The 21,854-nt window shown below is 37.7% G+C and overlaps 1 protein-coding gene across 2 annotated transcripts in view; it reads right to left on the bottom strand.

Moving 5' to 3' along the window:
* ASAP1 (ArfGAP with SH3 domain, ankyrin repeat and PH domain 1) overlaps nt 1-21,854 on the bottom strand; it is a 160,834-nt gene that overhangs the window by 69,608 nt on the left and 69,372 nt on the right. For both annotated transcript variants that reach the window (XM_054816367.1, XM_054816369.1), the window contains one exon: nt 8,207-8,279. In XM_054816367.1, coding sequence (XP_054672342.1) covers nt 8,207-8,279 — 73 coding nt within the window. The remainder of the gene's footprint in view (nt 1-8,206; nt 8,280-21,854) is intronic.

Genomic DNA, 21,854 nt, shown 5'->3' with positions numbered 1-21,854 from the left:
AATAGCAAATTGGACATACAGAGGTCAGACCCAAGAAGATATAATTGAAGCCAGTGAAAGCAAGCAAAATCCTTAACTGAAGGATGAAGGAAATTCTGAATTACAGACCATTGTGCCCAAAATGTTTTTCCTGCTTCTATTACTTTCCCTTCTGGCATCTGTTTCCATAATTTTTTTTTGTTACTGCTATTTTAGCATCTTTAAATAGAAAATTTGTCACTACGGCCCTTTTGGGACACACATTATCACCTCCATTTCTCTTAGAAGAATATTGTTGGTATTAATTAAATCAACATTTCACTTTAATGAGTTTCCTAGTCCTACTATGTTTTTCTTTGGTAAGCCACAAACACAAAACCACAGAGCTATTCTAACTAGAACAAGTTCTGTGCAACAAAGGGAGGGGGGAAGGAGGAGAAAGACAGAATAGTTGCCAATAGGTACCATGTTTTCCCCTGAAAGACCTGCAAGTTTTATTTTCTTCAAGTTGTTATACTGCCTGAGAACATCTGAATTACGGGGGGGGGGGGGGGGGGGGGTAAGGGGCCTGAAAAGAAGGAGGAAAACACACCCAAAACCCCCTAAAGTTTCAAATGAGGCTTGTGGATAATGCCCCACAATGAATCTACATTGACATTAACTAAGAGCTAATGAAGAGTTAAATAATATTTCCAAGGTATTACAGGTCCTCAAAACAACAATGCACTAAAGCGCCAACAAAAAACAATGAAAACCTACTAGAAGACAAAAATATAACACCCAACAAAAAACAATCACAATGCTTATTTACCAAAACCAAAGCCCATGCATCAGACAAGTTACATTCTAAAATCAGACATTAACACTGAGGTTTTCAAAAGATCAGATATTTAATCATATGTTAATATGGAGTTGTAACTCAAACAGTATGTTTTTAATAAAACTGTTCCAAAACCATATGGTTTTAATCAAATAGTTTAGTATTAAAATCAAGGAAACCACTATATAATAAAAAAATAATAAATATGAATATAATAATAAAATATGCATTTTGTTTTGATGTAAGAGATGTTGCAGAAGTATACACAGAAAACTTTATCTAAGAAGGAGCTTTGCCTTATAAAGTCCTGAGCTAAATAAAGCTCCAATGTCCCTACTGTTCTGAAGAAAAAGGAAGGGTTGCAAAGAAATCTGCTGGATCATGGAACCCCTGTCCTTGCCAGCGAAGCACCTTTAACCCCACCATATTTCCTAGTATTTTGATTTTAAGTACTGCGTTGTTTCATAGAGCATTTTCAAAAATAATTTTGTGAAGAGACTGAAAAAGAGCTGAAGACGACTGTTTCCTTTATCTGAGGAAAGGCAAAAGAAATTCCCCATCCAAGAGAGGAAGCAGGAAGCAGATCATTGTCCTAAAACAATGTATAGGAAATTCTCAAGTATCCCAGATCGCAAATCACCTGAATCTAGACATAAGGCTTTGGTTATGATGTAAAAAGAATACTTGTGTAATTACCACACATATACACATAAAATTCAAGTATTGAGTAAGAATAATAATATTTTAATTTTTACAGAACTATCAACGTACGTCTTGTAAAAGGAGAAGAAATGTTTTCTATTGAAGAGGTAAGGTAGCTCCCCATGTGACCTTAAAGGTACACAGATGAAAAATTAAATCTGCAGCGTAGCCTATGCTAAAATGCAACATATGAAAACCAGCATGCTTAAAGCCAAGAACATGCTTTAATCTCCCTGTAGGTGCCTCATGCAAACACGGAAATGACTTCCCCGTGTCCTAATAGAATTTCCTTTGCATAAAGCAAGTTATAATGTGCATGACTTGATGTTTACTTCCTTAGATACAAGTACTGTAGGAAGGACTTTAATAACCCTAGTGAGGTTCCTAGACAGGAACAATGACAGCAGTACGTACAAAGGATAATGCTTGCCTACTAGAACTGGCTCGTGTCTTCTCAATATTGTAAACAAAGCTCAGTACTGTGATGAAAATAGAACAGTTTCCCCAGACAGCCAGCCTCCTCCTCCAGCAGCTCCTTGAGAGGTGCCAGAACCAGACATTGGAGGATGGGCTCTGCCCTCACTGACAAAGGGAGCTCCCCTCAAAAGGGACTACGATCATCCCCTCCCCAATGGGATCTGGCAAGGCCAGTACCGTAGGCAGTGCTGAAGGCTTCACTACACAAAGGCAGATGTACTACAAAGCAACATACTGGACCGGATACAGCAGTGATATTTTCTGAGCTGAAAGATGTATCTTTTCTTCTCCACAATTCACACCTTCAGCTGGAGGTAGTTGGACTAGATGATTGCTGTAGGTTCCTTCCAATTGAAATATTCTGTTCTGTTCTAACTCTGAGAAACAGCACAGAATTTACCTTTGTTTTTTAGAAAATCTTGGTAGGGCTCATAGAGCAGCAATGTTGCAGCAACCATCATTTCTGTGCTATAATTTGTATATTGACGATTATGTGTTAAGAGAGGAAATAATACAAATGAAACTGGAGACACAGATCCAAGGAACTTAGAAAGGAATGACAGCCACAGCTGCTTGCAGCAGCCTTTTGCTACACAGCAGTACTCACCAGAAGCAGGGAGCCCTCTTGCACTGAGCCCCAGCACTGCACAGGCTCAGGCTTAAGGCTTCCCAGGACTTAATTCCACCTAATTCTGCTGCCCCAGGCAGTCACCTGAAGTTGTCTATGCCTAAAGCCACCTTGTGGGAAACTTTTCCCAGGACAAAGATAGAAGACTTAAATCAGAATCCCAAGGCATTCATAGAATTTGCACTCTTTCATTGAAACCCACAACATTAAGTACTATGTTTATTTCCCATTCAAAAGTTATCAGAATTTTAGCATATCCTTCTGAACCCAGTGAAATTCATGTCTACTTGTGCATATTAAGCATGGAAACTGAAGAACAAATACGGTTAAGAGAGGTTAAAGAGCAGCCTTTTTATACTGGAGCTAGAAAACAGATCACTAGAATTAAAGCCTTAAATTTCCTTTATTTAAAACAGTTTTGGTTCAGATATATTACCCTGCGAACACTGAAGGAAAAAAGTTAAATAGTTTACAGAAGAAAAATGCCCAAACACAACTCTTTCCTGTCAGTGATTATACTTAAATTATACCCAAAGAAACCTGAAGAACATCTAAATTACTGAGAATTACTGAATTACTTCTGCATATCTAGTTAAGTTAAAAAAAAAAAAAAAAAAGAATTTCATGATTCAGAATCCTGATCAGCTATTTTTTTGTTGCACTTATAAAACTGCTTTGTTCCATGGGTAGCCAGAGGAAAAATAACCAAGGTCAAAGTCAAGCTGCATTTATGAATGGAAAAACATACACATGAAAAAAGACTCAGAAAGACTTTAGAAAAAGCAAGAAAGCTGGCAAGGTTAAAAAGGATGGCAAAAGAAGTTATTTGAAAGAAGAAGGCATCCTTTCTCATCTCATCCTGTACAAAGCTGAAATGTAATGAAAAAATAATAGAAAAGAAAAAAAAAATTGACCACCATATTCTTATCTGGACTTGATAACAATCACAACTTCTGGACTGAGATTGCTGAAGGGAAAAGTAATAAAAACCTCTTTCAAAGATTTTCAGAGCAAGGAGCATCTCAGCGAGTCTGCCAGGTTCTGTAGATCATCACAGTGTAAGAGCATCGAGAAATAAACCAGCCCAGAAAGGTAAATGACTTCTTTTTGCATCTCTGTTCATTGCTGATGTACTTGAAGTTCTCATGGAAGAATTTTCTTTCAACTCTACTGCAGAGGATTTATACCAAATCTAAGTGCTAACAGTAGAATTCATAAAAGCTGACAAAATGAGCAATGGCAAGTCACTTAGACCCAGGTACAGAAAAATAAAATAGGCAAACTATACAGCTGTAAAGCCTCTTATTTATAACAGCCTCAATACTACAAGAAGAATGAGAAGTGAATAGAATAGCTATTTTTAATAAGAGCTCCAGAGAGAACTAGAATTCAAGTATGCACCAGCAGAGCAGTAATGCTGATATATTCCTCAGGCAATTCGTAAAAACTACAGTGCAGAATAGATTTGGTGGACATGTGGATGAATGAACAAGAAACACAGGTTTCATAAAAATAATTTTTTACTTCCCAAAACTGCCTCCCCAGGGGATTAACAAGCATATGAGGAGAGGAAGTCCACATTAAATTAACTGTTTGGATTTCTGAAAACGTCTGTCCCTCACTGAAACACTAAAAGGAACTAAACAAAGGATAACAAGGATGAGCCCCACACAGAGGGAAAAGAGGTCAAAACGATGAGATGGGGGAAAGGAAGGAATAAAGAGTTAAGTTTCTCAACAGAGGGAGGTCACCAGTGAAGTCCTGTGATAAGGACCACATCATCTAACAACACATAAATGAGTCAGGAAATAAGAGTTGTAGTGATAAACTCTGTTCTTCTTTTCCATACAATAGTATAAATTATTCAGGGCGACAGAAACAAAAGCTGACTCCAAAGGTGAGATCAATTTGTCCAAACACAGACTTCTACAACAAAGATCTCCATGTTGGAGCTTGGGGTCTACCCTTCCCCTTACATTCAGCACAGGAAAAGTTACAGTTCAGCTCTTCCTAATGTAAATGTAGAGAAAATCAGATTATCTCACCCTAGAAGTCTCTACATAAATTCATTGATTGTGCACAGAGTCTATGGCAACAGGCTCACATCTGGGTAGCTCCCAAGTTAGATGAGAAATCCCATATTGAATGGCCAATGCATGAAAGTGTGCATTAGGTAAGCATAACACATGACGGAAAACACTACTAACTTTAAGAAATTATTGTGTAATAGACATTATAAAGAAAGGTTTTGGAGTTATATTGCCTTGACACTCAGTACCAAGCAGAACAAAGCTGAACATCAGAAATTGTTAAGAAAGAAACAGAGCAATAGAGCAACATAAAGACATTGCCATAGTATGCTTAAACCCTTAATATTGTGTGCAGTTCTTGTCACTGTTCACCAAAATTCACTCTTCCTCTTCCTTGTTTTAAAAAAAAAGAAAGTCTATGCTGCCATTTCGGAGAAACAGAATAAGGATGATTAAATGTATGTGACAATTTCTGTAAAAAAACCAAATCAAAAAACCACCCCCAAAAAGCCCTAGGGCTGATGAGTTCAGAAAAGGGATATTGTGGGTGATTGTGGAAACAACGCAATCCAGAAACCTATTTCAACAAGTAGAGCGGACAACACTGAATCAAGTTTGGATTCATCCACCAAGGCGGCCTCCAACATTACTCTAGCAAGCTTTGGGACTTCAAAGCCCCCTACAAATTGTCATGCCCCAGAACATGCAAAAGTCCCTCAATTTGACATCAAATGACACATTCTGGTTGGCTTGAGGCCAATGCTCTGAGACATGGACAGGGCCAGTCTGCTCCTCAGGGGACTCGAGGCCTGAAGAGCATGCATGGAAAACTTCACAAGGGAGCAAGTGTACATTTAACTAGACTGATGCAAAACTACAAATGATAAAGATTTACATGAATTTAAATTCCTTAGACAAAAGGAATGGTAAAAGTCCGTTACGAAATATCAAGCCTCATGATATCAGTCCTGACTCAGGTAAATCCTGGCCTTCATATCATTGTGAGCTTAGAAAGTCTTTAAAAAAATACTAAAAAATAATAATAAAAAAAATAATCACTCCATCTTTGCACCATTCTTCTACTTCCTCAAGCATCTGCTGCTGATCATTGCAGGAGACCACGTGCACTGCTGGTCTGACTCAGTATCTTTGTTCTTGCATGGATTTTATGTTTTATTTCTCCATTGTTTAAAATCTTTTGACTATATTTGGGAGTTATATTGGGGAACTAATGGAAAAGAGCTATTGAAACATCTACAACAAAACTAATTGTGCAATCTACTGCTGTTACAATTCAATCCAAATGTTATGGGAAAACTAGTCAGAACAGATTCTCCATTAAGTTCAAGCACCATTCATGTAAAATGGGTTCCTAGCTACAGATGCAATCTATCATGCCAGAAATAAACAGCAAGCCAGCTAAGGAGGAAGCGGTGAGAAAGAGGTATCACAATTTGTATGTCTCACTGGATTTCATAAACAGTACTTTAGCTAGGGAAAAAGGGATGGGACTTTTCTAAGGGACTTCCACATTTCTGTGCTGGTATGTTTTCATTTCCACAGCAGAAGATCTAAATCTAAACATGACAAATGGGTGAGGGATGTGCACAAAAAGCAAAAAGTATTTGGGTGATATTTAAGCTCTCTTCGTAACAGAAGAGAGTCCCTTGTGGTTCATAATTCAGCAATGAAGAGGAACAAACCAACACACCAGAAGGCCAGGGCTTTCTGAAGAATTGTGTATGAGACATTGCATTGTGTGAATGTCACTGTTCAAACGTTACTTCAGGCAAAAAACAAAACAAAAAACCCAACCCAACACAACCCAAAATATCCTAGCTATGTCTTTTGGTAGAGTATGAATTGGATTACTGAAGAGAGAATAATTTCTATTGCCCCTAAATAACCATTTCTCACTAGTCCAGCTAGAGTTCTCAAAAGGAGATTATGAAGCAAGGGAGTTTAAAAAAAACCCAAAAACTTTTCCTACTCCATTACTTTAATTATGGTCTCACCTTCTAGCAAACAGCTAAATTTGCAAACCAAAATTCCAATTCTGAGTTGTCAAAATGTAGTTTGAAGCTTTCTTATGGAATACGAAAATAGTGACCTAACTCTCACTTGAGCTGATAAACAACAATGCATTTTACAGCTGGTTTCAGTATGTTTTACGTGAAGTTAACCATTAACAAAATCCACTTTCATCATTGAAGCATGATAGGAAAATAGCTGGCTTAGCAATTCTCTTTGTACAAGCAGGCAACACGAGTTTGAGTTTTAATTCAGTCACTGAAGAGGGAGCTAGAGTATTACATACAGTGCTTTCTTTATCCAAAAAAAAAGTCATACTAACTTGTAACTTTGAAACAAAACCTGTTCAAGAAAAGAAAAGAAAAAAAATATCTATCTATTTCTGGTCCTTTTTAAGTGCAGAGGCAGCCAATTAAAACCATTAACTAACCTTTAATTGCTTTTACTCAATGAGATTAGTTCATGATATAGTGTGGCCTACTTACAGGCATTGAAAACAACATTACTTTTATTACAAGACTCAAATCAAATGTTAGCTAAAATCTCTTTTATCATTTATATGATTCAAAGCAGGAAGAACACTTTTCACATGTTCTACAATTTTCATCAGTTTTGAAATTCAGTAAGTAGTTACTTTTAAATGGAAAAACTGTTTGGAGCATCTGAATACTTTTAAAAGCATAAAACTAAATACACACGTACCAAATACTGTTCTCACTTTGGAGCAGGCTTCACAGTCTATTGGGAAAACATTCATCATCAACTGAAGTTACAGAAAAGCTAACTAAAATCCAGTATTTACAGCCAGAAGGTGTACAGCTCTGCTACCCTATCTGCCTCTGGCACAGTTTTTAGACCGTAAGAGAAACAGAGGTAGAAGCCAGGTATACTTTATAACATTTTTAAAACCCAATTTGTATATTGATCTGTGTTTGATCGTCATTTGTTACTGAACTCAAACTGATTATCAATTCATATTCCAGCCACCTATCCTCTCAAAGTTATTACTACAGCTCAAATGAAACATCAACAGTGTCTTCGAACAAGCAAAATAATGATAAATCTCCACTATTTTAGCTAAGAAGGGAAATACGTAATTTTTATTGTACTTGTTATGAGAAAGCAAGTGTTGACAGAACAAACACATCTACCTATAGATATTTCTTTTTATTTATTTATTTTTAAAGCTTTTTAATAAGTTCTCATTCTTATTTCACTTAGAAGTGCACTCCACAAATTCAGTCTAGGACACTATCCTGTCACTGTTCTAGTTGAAGGTAACTGCTTCAAATGTTATGACAACAGGAAAATTTACCCAGGGGAATTCTCCTAGAGGCCTTTGAGAAGGAATATGAGGGTGAAAGAATCGGAGAACACAATCTGATGTATAATCAGAAGCAAATAAAGAAAATTTTTAAATCCAAACACTCCTAAACAGATAAGCATCTCATGGTATACACTTCAACAGGATAAATTGCTGTTCTCGAACGTGAAATCAAATGCTAAGGTTCTCAAGTAAAACTGAATACAATGTCTTACCTTGCCCCGAATTATATATTGCTTTCACAGATTTTTTCACCTTCTGTAATGCAGTTCTGTCTTGATCCAATGCCTACAATAACAAGAAATAAACAAACATTAAATATTTACTTCATTGATGATCAATAGAATACGCTATAACATTTAAAAAAACCCAACCCAGATAAAACACAGAATAAGTACTTTCACAGACTGGAAAAAACTGCAGATACAAGATATTCAGCCTGCAGGAAGGTCTGAGGTCATTCAACCCCTTCAAGATGAATTAAAGAACTTAACCGAAAATGCTCTGAAGGCAGAGCAGCAGTGACAGTGCTAAAAGAAAAAACACTACTTTAGTTTTGCAAGGGACAAAGCATTTATTCAATTTTTAATATATTTGGGGAAAAAAAACCCCAACCACCAAGAAATAGTAGATGCTTCTACTACAGCTCTATAGTTTCCACTACAACTAAATTACTTGTTAACTTCTATGGTTTTCCCACAGTAATGGTCTTCCAACCATAGACACAGATTATCACACTAAGCTCTCCCACCAAACTCCACAACAGAATTTTATAAATACAGAAGATGAAAAGCAGTAAATCAAAAGAAAAAGACTAAGATCTGATTTTGTGCAACATAATGCGACTGAAAGGAAATATTTATAATAATATTCAAATATGCATTTGCAGGATTCCATCATTCTGAATTTCAAATTTTCTGCAATTGTTTCAAAGTCTAGAAGAAAGTGTTATTAAGTAATGACAAATTTAGGATTAGATTTCTAGGTACTTTCTTTTTTAAGCAACAACTCCCTACCCACTCTCAATCTCATATAAGAAAACAAATTAAGATGAGAAAGAACTATTATGATAAAGTAAAAAATAAAATCAAAGTAAACATTAGACTTGTGGAATTAAGAACCCTAAAAGACACATACTGGTACTGTGTGCAGTGATCCAGTTAATTTCAATTAAGTGTGAAATTTGGGTATTCTGCATGCCTAACAAATTGAATACAGTTCCCTGCTATCCATGGAGAACATACACAGAAACGTTTAAACCTTTTCCTATATTTTTTGCCACATACATCATAGGCACTTTCCCATCACATAAGTAATGTTAGATCAATAATCTCAAGCTTTAATGAAGCTGGCAGTGTTTGCCGTATTATATTCACGTTCAAATCACTGAAGGTTGGAGAACTTATACTCAGAAGTACTGACAGGACAGCAGTCCAACTGAGCCTGCTAGCTGTTGTAGACCACAAAGTTCATGTTGCAGAGACCTTGGGTTGCCATGTTATCCAAACAGCTTAAAGCTCAGAGCTCCTGCGGGTCTGATAGCTGAAGACTGGCAGACCAAGGCAGAATGGCGGCTACTCCTACAGCAGGGTGTACCTCAGGGAGGGTCATCACCAGAAACGCTGAGTAAAAACTTAACCAATAAGCAGAGTTTTCACTGCCAAAGCTGAGATGATTACAGTATATTCCACCAGGCATTAAGAAGCTTCAAAAAACCCACAGCAGGAGGTCCAGGTCAACTAGAGTGTTAAGCACTGGAGATGGCCATACATACCTAAGAGTGGTACCCTCATGTAAGTTCAACAAGCTAAGTGTTTCAGCGTATGCACGCTTACAGTAGGAATCCATAAAGAGATAAACCAAATAATATATAGCAGTTCTATTTCGGAGTGGCCCAGTTTTAACCAAGCAAAATATTATAGTTGAACAATACACAAAAGTCTGTAACAAAAGAAAACACAGTGTTTCTGTTCTTTAACTGAAACAACCATCTTCTCAAATCACACAACTGCTTCTGTGGTAGCTAAAACTAGAAAGTTTGGAAACACAGAATTTATATAAATGCTTTCTAATACTGTTTATCTCTAGTTTTTCAGCAGCAGCAGAACAATAGATTCAAACATTCAGAACTGCAAATAGCATTATTTCTTTTGCTCCCCAGTAAAAAAGTGGATTTTACTTTCATCTGGACAGAATTTTTAAATTTAATAAAATATTAAGAACTCTGTGTTCTTCTCAAGACAGTGCAGGTGATTCCACTTAGATTCCTTTGCAAACGCTGTCAAAAGCTTTTGGTTCTCCCTGCGTGCTATGCAAGACAGTTGTTATCATACATTTCTACTGAAGTTCTCTCCATCTTCAATGACCAGAAAAAAAAAGATTCACTTGTCTATTGAAACTTTGAACGTGGGATAGTAGAAGAATTTGAAACCAGTATTTTGGAAAAAAAACAACGGTTAACACTGATGAGATTCAGAGACAAAACTTTGTATTTAGTTCTAATACTGAAGCAAACTTGACACTCAGGAGGAGAAAACAAATACAAAAAATCCAAGAAAGATGGTACTTGTTCCTGAAGACATCTATCCATCTAGAAGACTATGACAAATAGACGAGGAAAATCTTCCAAATTTTATTTGATACGGAATTGAATTTCATCACTAATGTGGGAGCAGGAGGGAAGGGAACATTCATTATTTTAAGAGAGCAATCACTGAGCAAAGCCATATACAGAGATGACATCCACTGCCTAAAGGAGCCAGTGATCTAAGTCAGAATGACATCACAGGTCAGTTTTGTATTTTTATATTTGCAAATATGATCTTTATGTGAACTAGTTGTTCTTCATCCAAAGCTCTCTAAATAAAAGAAAACCATGCACACTTAAAATCATATACCAGGGCAGAGTACAAAATGCCTACCACAAGGGGAACCTAACCCTATGTAGAATTCTAGGTATACAAAAACTGGTATCTGGGGTTTTTGGGTTGTTCGGGGTGGGGGTTTTTTGGTTGTTTGGTTTTGGTTTCTTTGTTTTATGTAACTATAGGTAGTTTGCTTCCAAATACAATAAATTCCTCTTGAATGTCTTTCACTAATAATTTTTAGCTGCACTCTGTTGCAAAGGAAGTATGCTGCACTCAATGCTTAATTCAATTATTATTCCAGAATAATGTTTTAAGTATGTTAAACTAGAAAGGAATAGCTTTGCTTTCCCCAGTTAGGTGAAAGCATGCTTTTGCAGTATCTGTTAGCTTTATTTTTTAGTATGCTTCCTTCAGGTGCCTCCACCTGCTCCAGCATGGGGTCCTCCACGGGCTGCAGGTGGAATCTCTACACCCCCTCATCCTTCCTCCATGGGCTGCAGGGGGACAGCCTGCTTCACCATGGCCTTCACCACGGGCTGCAGGGGGATCTCTGCTCTGGCGCCTGGAGCACCTACTGCCCCTCCTTCCTCACTGACCTTGGTGTCTGCGGAGTTTCTTACATCTTCTCACTCCAGCTGCAAAAGCTCTCTCACTTGTTTTTTTCCCTTCTTAAATATGTTATCACAGAGGCACTGATTGGCTTGGCCTTGGCCAGCGGCGGGTCCATCTTGGAGCCGGCTGGCATTGGCTCTATCAGTCACAGGGGAAGCTTCTGGCAGCTTCTCACAGAAGCCACCCCTGTAGCCCCTCCCGCTACCAAAACCTTGCCACACAAAACCCAACACATATGCTAAATACTATATATTTTTACTTCCTAGGTTAGAAAATATAAAATCTGATCTTCCAGTAAAAGCGATGTATATTTATATTACTGAAAACTACAAAGCCTTAGAGAACCAAGGACACTCTGTGACAATCTCTAGGTATTCATATGTTCTCGTCCCTACATACTAAACTCTTTCTCATCACCACCCATTCCTGGAAAATGCTTCTTTCTTCATTTCTGTGATACCACCTCCCAAGAGGTCTTTTTAACTTCCCTGGGAGAATGTTTTCTTACCCTCTCATACATTATGAGAAGACAGATAATTTACTAAAGGTACCTGCAACACAGATTTCCTACCTCCTCAGCTGAACAAAGCTTTATTCTTGAAAATGGTCATCTTGGAGACAACCTCCATCTTTATTAAGAATAATGCAAGTTTAGTATTCACAAAACTCCCTGAGACATGTTACTGAAGAAATGAAGAAAAAAACCACATATTTAGTCTGTGTATATAAAATTAAACAAGGAAAGCTCCTTGCTTCTCATACTCAGCAGATTTGCCATACATGATCTCTGCCATGTGTCCTGTCAAGATTTCATCTTCCTGTATCCCCTCATATTGAAGGTTATGCTCAAGAAAACCTCCTGATCATACAAGATCAGTGCTTCTAACTAATCAGTTTGGAATCCCCCAGACAGTCGCCCCAAATTTAATTTCTCCTTTCTGCTAGAATTTAGCTACTTTGAACTAGGTTAGTGGCTTGAAATTGCAGGCTAGATTCAAATCTGAAGAAAGCAGTGTCTCTCCTTCCTCACGCCAGAGCACTCCTGTCGGCTACACAGAGATCCACTTGAAGAGCTGCTGTGATGACCTCAGCTCCACGAAAACCAGGGGCTCCTTTTGAGCACTGCAGATTTAGCTCACCTTCCATCAGTGCATAGCTGGTTGATAGGAAGTTGCACTTAGAGCTACCATTTCACATTCAGAGGCAAGACTTCTCACAGCACCCACCCTCTTAAGATATCATTTACTGGTAGTTATTCATACCAATATAAAAATTGGAAAGCTTGTCCAGATGAGGAAACAAAATCAAATTAATTTCGGGGTGCAGGGACACGAGAGTCCTCCCAATGGATCATTTCACTGGGTAGCTGCATGTACACTTTCACCAGCAAGACACAGCACACAAGTCAGTACCAGCTCAGAAAAGGTGTACATTGACATCCCATAACCACACCATAGTCCTCTCTGCTAGACGAGGTAGAGCTGTGCACTGCTGTTCGCACAGACAGACACTGCTTTTGCCTCTCTTCAACCATCTAGAATCCAATCCCTTCTCAATAAAGGGTATTTATATTCTTGGGCCATTCTCTGTTTTAATAGCTACTAAATTTTAAACCCGAAATTATAGTACTGTGCAGTGTATAAAGTGCTGGATTGCTACCGTTGATGTACTAAAAATTGCCAAACTCACATTTAGAAACACTGTTTCTTTAGAAGCTTGTGTCTTTTTATTCCATATATATCTATAAAATTATGAATCTGTTTGCATGCATATGTATGTGTAGATATTAATATGTATGTATCTGTGTGCATGCAAAAGTCTATATACTGGAGATCATACTTAGGAAGATTTGATGTACTTATTCCTAATAAACATGGAAAACACGGTTTGAGCAACACAAAAAACCTTCCTTCCCTTGATTGATGTAAAACTACTATTACAGAAACTGATCACAACAGTCTTTTGTATACATATATTAAACTAAGCTCTTCTAGAAATCAGCATCATCCTAGAGGCACACATTTGCACAGAGGATGCTACGGCTCCTTCAGCCCACTAGATCATCTAAAACACCAAACAGGTTTTGCGTACCTTGCAAACCTTTACAATTTAAAGAGAAAAAAACCCACTGATTTATGTTTCAGCCTTACAATAATAAAAAGACAAGAGTGGCTCAAGACACTGACAATCACATGAATACATCAGCATACAATATTAATCATACATTAAATCAAGTAGATTATTATCCAGAGGAGATGCATTTTCCAGCTGGAACAAACTGGTCATCCTCATATCAGAGGAGGTTTAGAATTTCACTCCATTTTTAGGAGGTTTGCCCAAAAAATTCCATATCCTACCACTACCAAAACCCACCCACAAAAATAATATACCAAACCAGGAGCATTCTAAACAATTACAATATTTTGCACAAGCCAAACCCATGACAGAAGCTTGAAGGCTATTAGAGCATGCACAGTCTATGTACTCCTGACAAAAACCCCTCCATGCATTTTAAGAAACTATTTTCATATATTCAAAAAAACCCCCCAAAACCACAATCCACATGAAGTTTAAAATATTTGAGGTTATACACACAAATGGGTATAATGAACACTTCGTAGCCACGTGCATGTATTGTCAGACCCAAGATTAATTATTTCCACAGAAAACAAACGGATGATATATTGGCTTCAAGGGACCACAAGAATTAAGTCTCTCACTTATCAATTAACACACTAATCTAACCCTGGCACAGAAATGACTGACATTTACTGTTGTCTATACTAGAAAATATGCTGTCTGCTCAAGTCCCAGTTACAATATCCATGTAATGAAGCAGAACAATGGCACCTTACAAAGTTACGGCTGTTCAACGCCAGTATCGGTTTTCTTCACAATGAAATCCAAACTTTATCAGATGGATAATAAATGCAGACTAGACAGGTTAATAAGTTATTACATGCCACTGAAATTGCAACAAGGCAAAACCCCATAATTTCCCCAGTGAAATATAATAGAAGATAAGAGTCAACTGTTGGTGTCCTGTAGCTTACCCACTCAGAAACGAGCAGACTACGAAACTCACTCAGTTCCGTAAACGGAGAAGTGATTCAAACCACCCTTCCCATCCTTCCCTGTCTGCTCAGTTTGTGTTGGCCCTGCCAGTCACCAGTGTGAAGCCTGTTTCCAATTGTTGCTCTCAGCCCACGTCTACATGACAAAAATAGACAAATAGGTTAAGAATCTTCTAGAAAGACTTAATCCCTTTGTGTAAAAGATGGATATAAACAGGCAGTTTGAACTTGTCCTGGATTACTTAAAAACCCAAAAGGTCCAAATGAGAGAAAGCAAACCAAAAAACCCACATCAACAAGCACTCATCACTAATAACTGCCACCAGCATCTTTTTGGACACTACCATTTCCCAAAATAAGAGCAATTAAAAGATAATATTTTTTAAAAATTGTGATTTCCCTGAAAATTGGAAGCTTCAAGTGTTTAGCCATAAACTAATGAAAAGAGCATCTGTAATTAAATTTAGGAAATACATTTTTTTCCAGAAAATAATTTTTGGCCTGACGCAACTCAACAGCCTCTCTCCAAACCGGCATATGTGAGAAAAATCATCAGCCCTTCAGTGCTGTGAAGGTCACATTAGATGAGCAAGCTCATCTGTGTAGTCACTAAAAAGAGTTGCAGAAATAATAGTCACTAAATTATTCCTCAAGTATTATTCAAATAGCAGCACAGTAGATACTGCTTGTAAAATATCAGTATTGCTAAATTGTAATTTTTTTTTCTGACAACTGATCTTTGGATCCCTCTTTGCAACCACACTACTACCCAGAAGCCTTTTCTGCAAGAGCATGGATGCAGATCCCAATTGCTATCTATGTATGATTACTTCTAGATAAAATGCACTTAGCATCACGCTTTTCCTAATGAGCATAGAACAGATATTTGATTTTGTGCATGCTCTGACATATCTGGAAATATTTAACAGTATTTTGGGCAGTTCCTTCCTTTAAGTTCTCAGCTGAGTTACATTAATATTTCTGAGTTTAGCTTATTTTGTGCACAAGGTACATTAAGACATAACTGAAAAATAAAACTAGGAGATTTTTTTCCAGATACGATGATGACACAGATCGGATTCATTTTCTAACTTCTGTTGTGTAGGAGATGCTGAAAAGCCCACAACTACTGACAACACTTGAAAACATCCACCAACAGATACAAAATTTTCCCCACTGCTCCTAAATTAGCTTCAGCTGGGTAGAAACTAACCTTGGTGATAAATACCCCAGAATGGTTTGGGTTGAAGAGACCTTTAAAGATCACCTAGTGTGTTGGGTTTGCGTGGCAAGGTTTTGGTAGCAAGGGGGGGGGGGTGTGCTACAGGGGTGGCTTCTGTGAGAAGCTGCTAGAAGCTTCCCCTATGTCTGACAGAGCCAATGCCAGCCAGCTCCAAGATGGACCCGCAGCTGACCAAGGCCAAGCCAATCAGCGCCTCTGTGGTAACATATTTAATAAGGAAAAAAACAGTTAGAGGGAGAGCTTTGCAGCCAGAGAGAGGAGTGAGAAGATGTAAGAAACTCTGCAGACATGCTAGGTCAGTGAAGGAGGGGGAGGAGGTGCTCCAGGCGCCGGAGCAGAGATCCCCCTGCAGCCTGTGGTGAAGACCATGGTGAGGCAGGCTGTCCCCCTGCAGCCCATGGAGGAAGGAAGAGGGGGTGTAGAGATTCCACCTGCAGCCCACAGAGGACCCCACACCAGAGCAGGTGGAGGCACCCAAAGGAGGCTGTGGCCCCATGGGAAGCCCACGCTGGAGCAAGCTCCTGGCAGGACCTGTGGCCCCACGGACAGGGGAGCCCACGCTGGAGCAGGTTTGCTGTTAGGACTTGTGACCCCGTGGGGGACCCATGCTGGAGCAGTTTGCTCCTTGAAGGTCTGCACCCCGTGGGAGAGACCCAGGCTGGAGCAGTTCGTGAAGGACTGTAGCCCATGGGAGAGACTCACATTGGAGCAGTTCATGAAGGACTGTCTCCCATGAGAGGGACTCCATGCTGGAGCAGGGGAACGATGAGAGGAGTCCTCCCCCTGAGGATGAAGAAGCAGCAGAAACAACATGTGATGAACTGACCGTAACCCCCATTCCCCGTCCCCCTGTGCCACTGAGGGGGGAAGGTTGAAGCCGGGAATGAAGTTGAGCCCGGGAAGATGGGAGGGGTGGGGGGAGGTGTTTTAAGATTTGATTTTAGTTCTCATTTGTCTACTGTTTTGCTTAGTAATAAATTAGATGAATTCCCTCTCTAAGTTCAGTCTGTTTTGCTCGTGACCATAATTAGTGAGTGATCTCTCCCTGTCCTTATCTCGACCCATAAGCTTTTCGTTATACTTTTTCTCCCCTGTTTAGTGAATGAGGGGAGTGAGAGAGCAGCTCTGGTGGGCATCTGGCCCCCAGCCAGGGTCAACCCACCACACCTAGTCCAACCCCCTTGCCACGGGCAGGGACATCTTCAACTAGATCAGATGCTCTGAGCCCCATTCAACCTGACCTTGAACACTGCCAAAGATGGTGCATCCGCAACTACTTAGTGTCAATATTCTTACCTCTGCACTGGCAACAACATACCTTGAAATAGCGACAACTGGTTGAACAGCTATCATTCACTATATCCAAACTCCCTTCATCGTATTAATCAGCCTTACTACTGCTAATTAGAAACCTAAGACAGCAAAACCAATGACCAGTCTTCTTGTCACTGCAGCAATTTTATTTATTTCTTACTCCAGCAGCAGATAAACACCCTAGGCATGATTAAAGGGGTAATACGTGGTTAAAGCTCAGAAACCAAAGCCATAGCCAACCCCACAGCTCCTGAAGATACCATTGTACAAGATTACCAAGCTGCGCACACAACTGTTGCTGGCGTTAAAGCTGCATGGCACTAGCAAGTGGTTGCACAGAACACAAATAGAAGAGTCTTCCTACATTATAAATGCTTCTGTGTTTAAAAATAAGAAGTGCTATTGCACTCTACTTTTTAGTAAGTCATGACATACTGTCAATCTTTCTTCCTCGAGTTGATCCTTCTTGTCCACATTAGCAATCTGCTAAGTACGGCTTTAAAAGTACAAATGGAATGATCTTAATCTAAGAAATAGAAGCCTATTCTGTACCTGTGCTCTAGCAAACCCCTCCTTACACTTTTTTTTTTTTTGAAGTCCAGTGTAAATACATTAATTTGAGCATATCAGCTACCAACTACTACCCTACAAGATCTTTTTTCCAGCTTACAAATATACTGTTCCATAGAAATAGCAAACAAAATTTTTAGTTTATTGAAGATTGAAATTTTTAATTTATTGAAGACTGAAAACCCCAATACACTAAAAAGTGCCATTTTGATTTAACGAAATCTAACCTAAAAAGCTTATATGCAAAAGACTTAACTAAATACAACTCAAACCAGCCCAAAACAGAACAAGATCATTTATTTACCAGATCAAAACGTAAATACATCACAAGACAACAAATAGTTGAGGTAAGGTCTTTTAAAAGGAACCGAACTACAGAGAGGATGGCATGCAAACACCACAAACACAAATGCACTAAATAGACGTGCTAGCAGATGTAGATTTATTAGAAAGAAATGCAATTCTTAGCAACTTGAATTGGAAAAAAAACCACAAAAGTCTCTGGAGAATTGCTCCCCCCCACCATATCTGACTGTAAATTTCATTAACAGGAGAGCTCTTCAGTTGCCCCACCAGAATTAAATACTACAAAATCTCTTCCTCTCATGTTAGCCCCTCCCTTTCTTCTTTTGAAATCATAACGTATTTTGCAGCAAGCTCTGTATTTAAGCTGTTCTCTGAGGAACTCACAGGTATTATCTAGTCAGGGAGGGAAGATGCAATATATCAGGACTCGTGAATTATGATTATTAGCACCTTTTCAGGCAGCAAAATTCTTCAAATATTGTATAGAGATTCTATGAATATTACAGAAGCTCAAAATAAAGTACTGAGCCATTGCCTGCCTCACAGTGGTATAGTGATTACACAGTACACTTACATCTCCAACTCGACACATTTCAGTCACTATTGTTATTTGTCAATATCTGGTATCAGATAGCAGCAAAGATACAGTGGACATCAGAAACAAATTCATGGTAGACTAAGACATTTCAAAACATTACTGTTACTATTATAAACTCTTTAAAAAAAAAAATTGCATCACTGGGGAGGGAGAGGCATGGTCCCTTATGTGAGAACAGAAACAACTCATGCTCCTTCTAACTCCTAAAGAAATACTTAAATGCATACTTTGATGCATGACTGCAATATTCCATTTCAGAATTATTCTGTTCAGGTATATTAATGCATTAAAATTGTTTTATGGAAAAAAAAAATTTGAATAGTGTCTACGTGTTCCAAGCCGCAGATTTCAAGAGTTTCATTAAGTTAAAAAAAAAAAAATTCCATTACACCACAGACCTTGAAACATTCTGGTACACTGATTTTGCTATTGGAGAGTGCTGTGATGACAGACTCAATAAGACTTCATCTTACATCATGTTAAATCTGTAACCACCACCACTTACTATGAAATTCAGATGACTAGCTAGGAGAGTCTACAGTATATACTTCCTACAGTATACAATGTAGACTGACACTATAGGATAATAACAAGACGATGAATAACAACAAATCTAGAAACATTCTAGAAAATAAGCACACATTCCATTTATTTTGTTTTTAAGATGAAAGTTAACATAGAAATGAGAAATTGTACAATATACAACAGGAGTTGTGTTTCTAATCACTATGATTAGACTTTGGCCAGAGACAATTTACAAAATGCACAAGATGGGTTTTGAGTCTCCACTTACAAAAGAAAAAAAAAATAAAATCACAAGAGTAATTTCGTTGTGAAGCATTAGAGTTAATTTTGAATTTCAATGTCATGTTCTTTGATACAAACATATTCTCTGAACATATTTAATTTAGTGAGGGAAATTACAGAAAAGGAAACATGATAATCGGAATAGTACATTCTAATATTTTAATAAAAGCCTCATCTAAAAACCTCTACTTTCTTCTACAATGTCTTTCATTTCTTTTAATCAACACACAAAAATAGCATAAATGTACATTAGAAAACTAAGATGCTCATCTCATCTTCACTGCGGTACAGAAAACCAACAGACCTCAAAGTAATATAGGTCAAAAAACCCAACCATAAATATGTGTGTAATACATATTATGTAATGATATATATGCTTTAATTAACGGAATAATTCTATATACAACTCAAGATCAGAGTGAGATTTGCTTTCTCAATATACAAGAAAAATACAGTGAAATGAGAAGGGATATCCAACCTAAAGCAAAGACCTATAATCTAATTAGATTCTCTAGAGTTTATTTTGAAGATGCCGGCACACATTATGACAAGTCTAGAAAGGAACTGCTGAGCTACGTACAAATGCATAAGCTATAGCAATCAATCAAGGGTGAAAGAAAAGGATATGCTAACACCACCGAAATCCTACAGTGTAAAGGTAACCTTAATTTGCCCAAACTGCATATGCGACCTGACAAAGTCATTCAGACAACTCAGAAGCTACCACTTTCCCTTCCATAGGAAGGGTGCTTTAAATACAATGCTGATTTTAAAGGTATTGTTTAAAACCATAACAAAACTTAAAAGAATTTAGCAGTAATTTCCAGTATGTTAGGAAACAAAACAAGTGCTTTGCAAGCAAACTGCTACTTACTTCACAGCATTTTTTAACATAGTATCGTGCTTGGTAAAAATAGTCTTATGCTATTTCTAAGACTGTATTAGAGAACAGACTCCCTTAGAGAATATTCTATACATTTTCTTAATAATATTAAGCTTCAGACATAATTTACAGCCAAGATCCTAAACAGAACTAAATTGCACCAGCAACAACTTTCTTTAAAATACTCTCAGATATAAAAATAGCTGCACTGTATTCCATTTAGAAAATGTAACTGATTTGTTTGATTCACAGATTTAACTGAATATTGTTAATATAAATAATGCCACGTTTATAACAGGAGTATACAGTTGTGCTACTAGCTGAACAAATGACTGTGTTGTTAGGGAGTATTTAGTAGGTTTTCAGTCTGTTTACTCTTGTCTCCCCCTTTAGAAGAGCTATTCCTATGTCCGTTCTTCAGATTACTACTACTTTTAAATCCCCTTAGATAACACATGGGTCCCTGAACCTTGTTGTCTGCAAGAAGCAGCAAGGAAGGTGAAAGTAGAATCAACTTCAGTAAATCAGCATTTTCTCAGGATTAGCTAGAATATAAATTAAAATACTTGGGGCAAAACAAAAGTTTGGAAATAACACTTTTGCATACAGGAAGAATCAGAAAATACCAGTGAGAAGGAAAATATTGTTGAGTTTTGACTTTATTTGGTTTGGTTTTTTTGGGGGGGTGAGGAGGGGCTGTGCATTTTCGTTGGGTTTTTTTTGGAGGGGCAGTGGTTTTTGGTTTGTTGGGGTTTTTTTTAAACAGCTGAAGAGGATATATGTCACTTCAAAAAAGTACATGTTGGCAATATTCTTCTCTAAAATAAGGAATACAATTTATGATTCAGGATTGAGAAAGGAATTTGGTAAAGCTAATGAAAACCAAGTCTGCTACCCCAGGGTAACAAGAGTGCATGGACAAAGCTGATCGTTACCATGTAGCTTTTCATTCTTGTATAATATATAACTAGAAAATATAGGTTATACTTAAACATAGACAAAGCTACGGCATAGTTTAAAACCCACCCAAAAGAGCGGTAATTACATAATAAAGTATATTTAAACGGAAACCAAGTTATTCTTATTGTAGTCCAATGATTTTTTTCTTTTACCTGCACAATCCCTCCCCACCAAGCACGAAATTAAGACTAATACTAAAATCATTAGTTTATGGTGTTTATCTGAAAGTTATCTCAGTTCTCAAGAACAATGTATTCATTCCAACTCACTCTAAAAATGCTATTAGCTAATCCTAATGGATGCAGTTAGTGCTTAAATAAAATTAACATATCAACATCGGACTTAAAGATACTCAGGAAGCTCACATAATTGATGAATGATTTTACATAAAAACTAGGCAGACTGAGGTACTAGAACAATAGGAGATTAACAGGCTGCAGTATTTTAACATTAAATAATGGCACAGTAGCTGTCACAAAGTTGCAAAGAACAAGCTATGAACAGAACAAACTTCTAAATTTATGCAACACACTCTCTTGACAAACACCCATAGACTTAGATGATATGGGAAATGACACAATGTTATCACCAGTAAACATAGTACCTTTTCATGAACACTTTTACTTAGC

This window comes from Grus americana, chromosome 2, assembly GCF_028858705.1.
Source record: "Grus americana isolate bGruAme1 chromosome 2, bGruAme1.mat, whole genome shotgun sequence".
Taxonomy (NCBI): Eukaryota; Metazoa; Chordata; class Aves; order Gruiformes; family Gruidae; genus Grus; species Grus americana.
The sequence above is the reverse complement of the archived record's forward strand: the minus strand, read 5'-3'. Positions and strand labels throughout refer to the sequence as shown.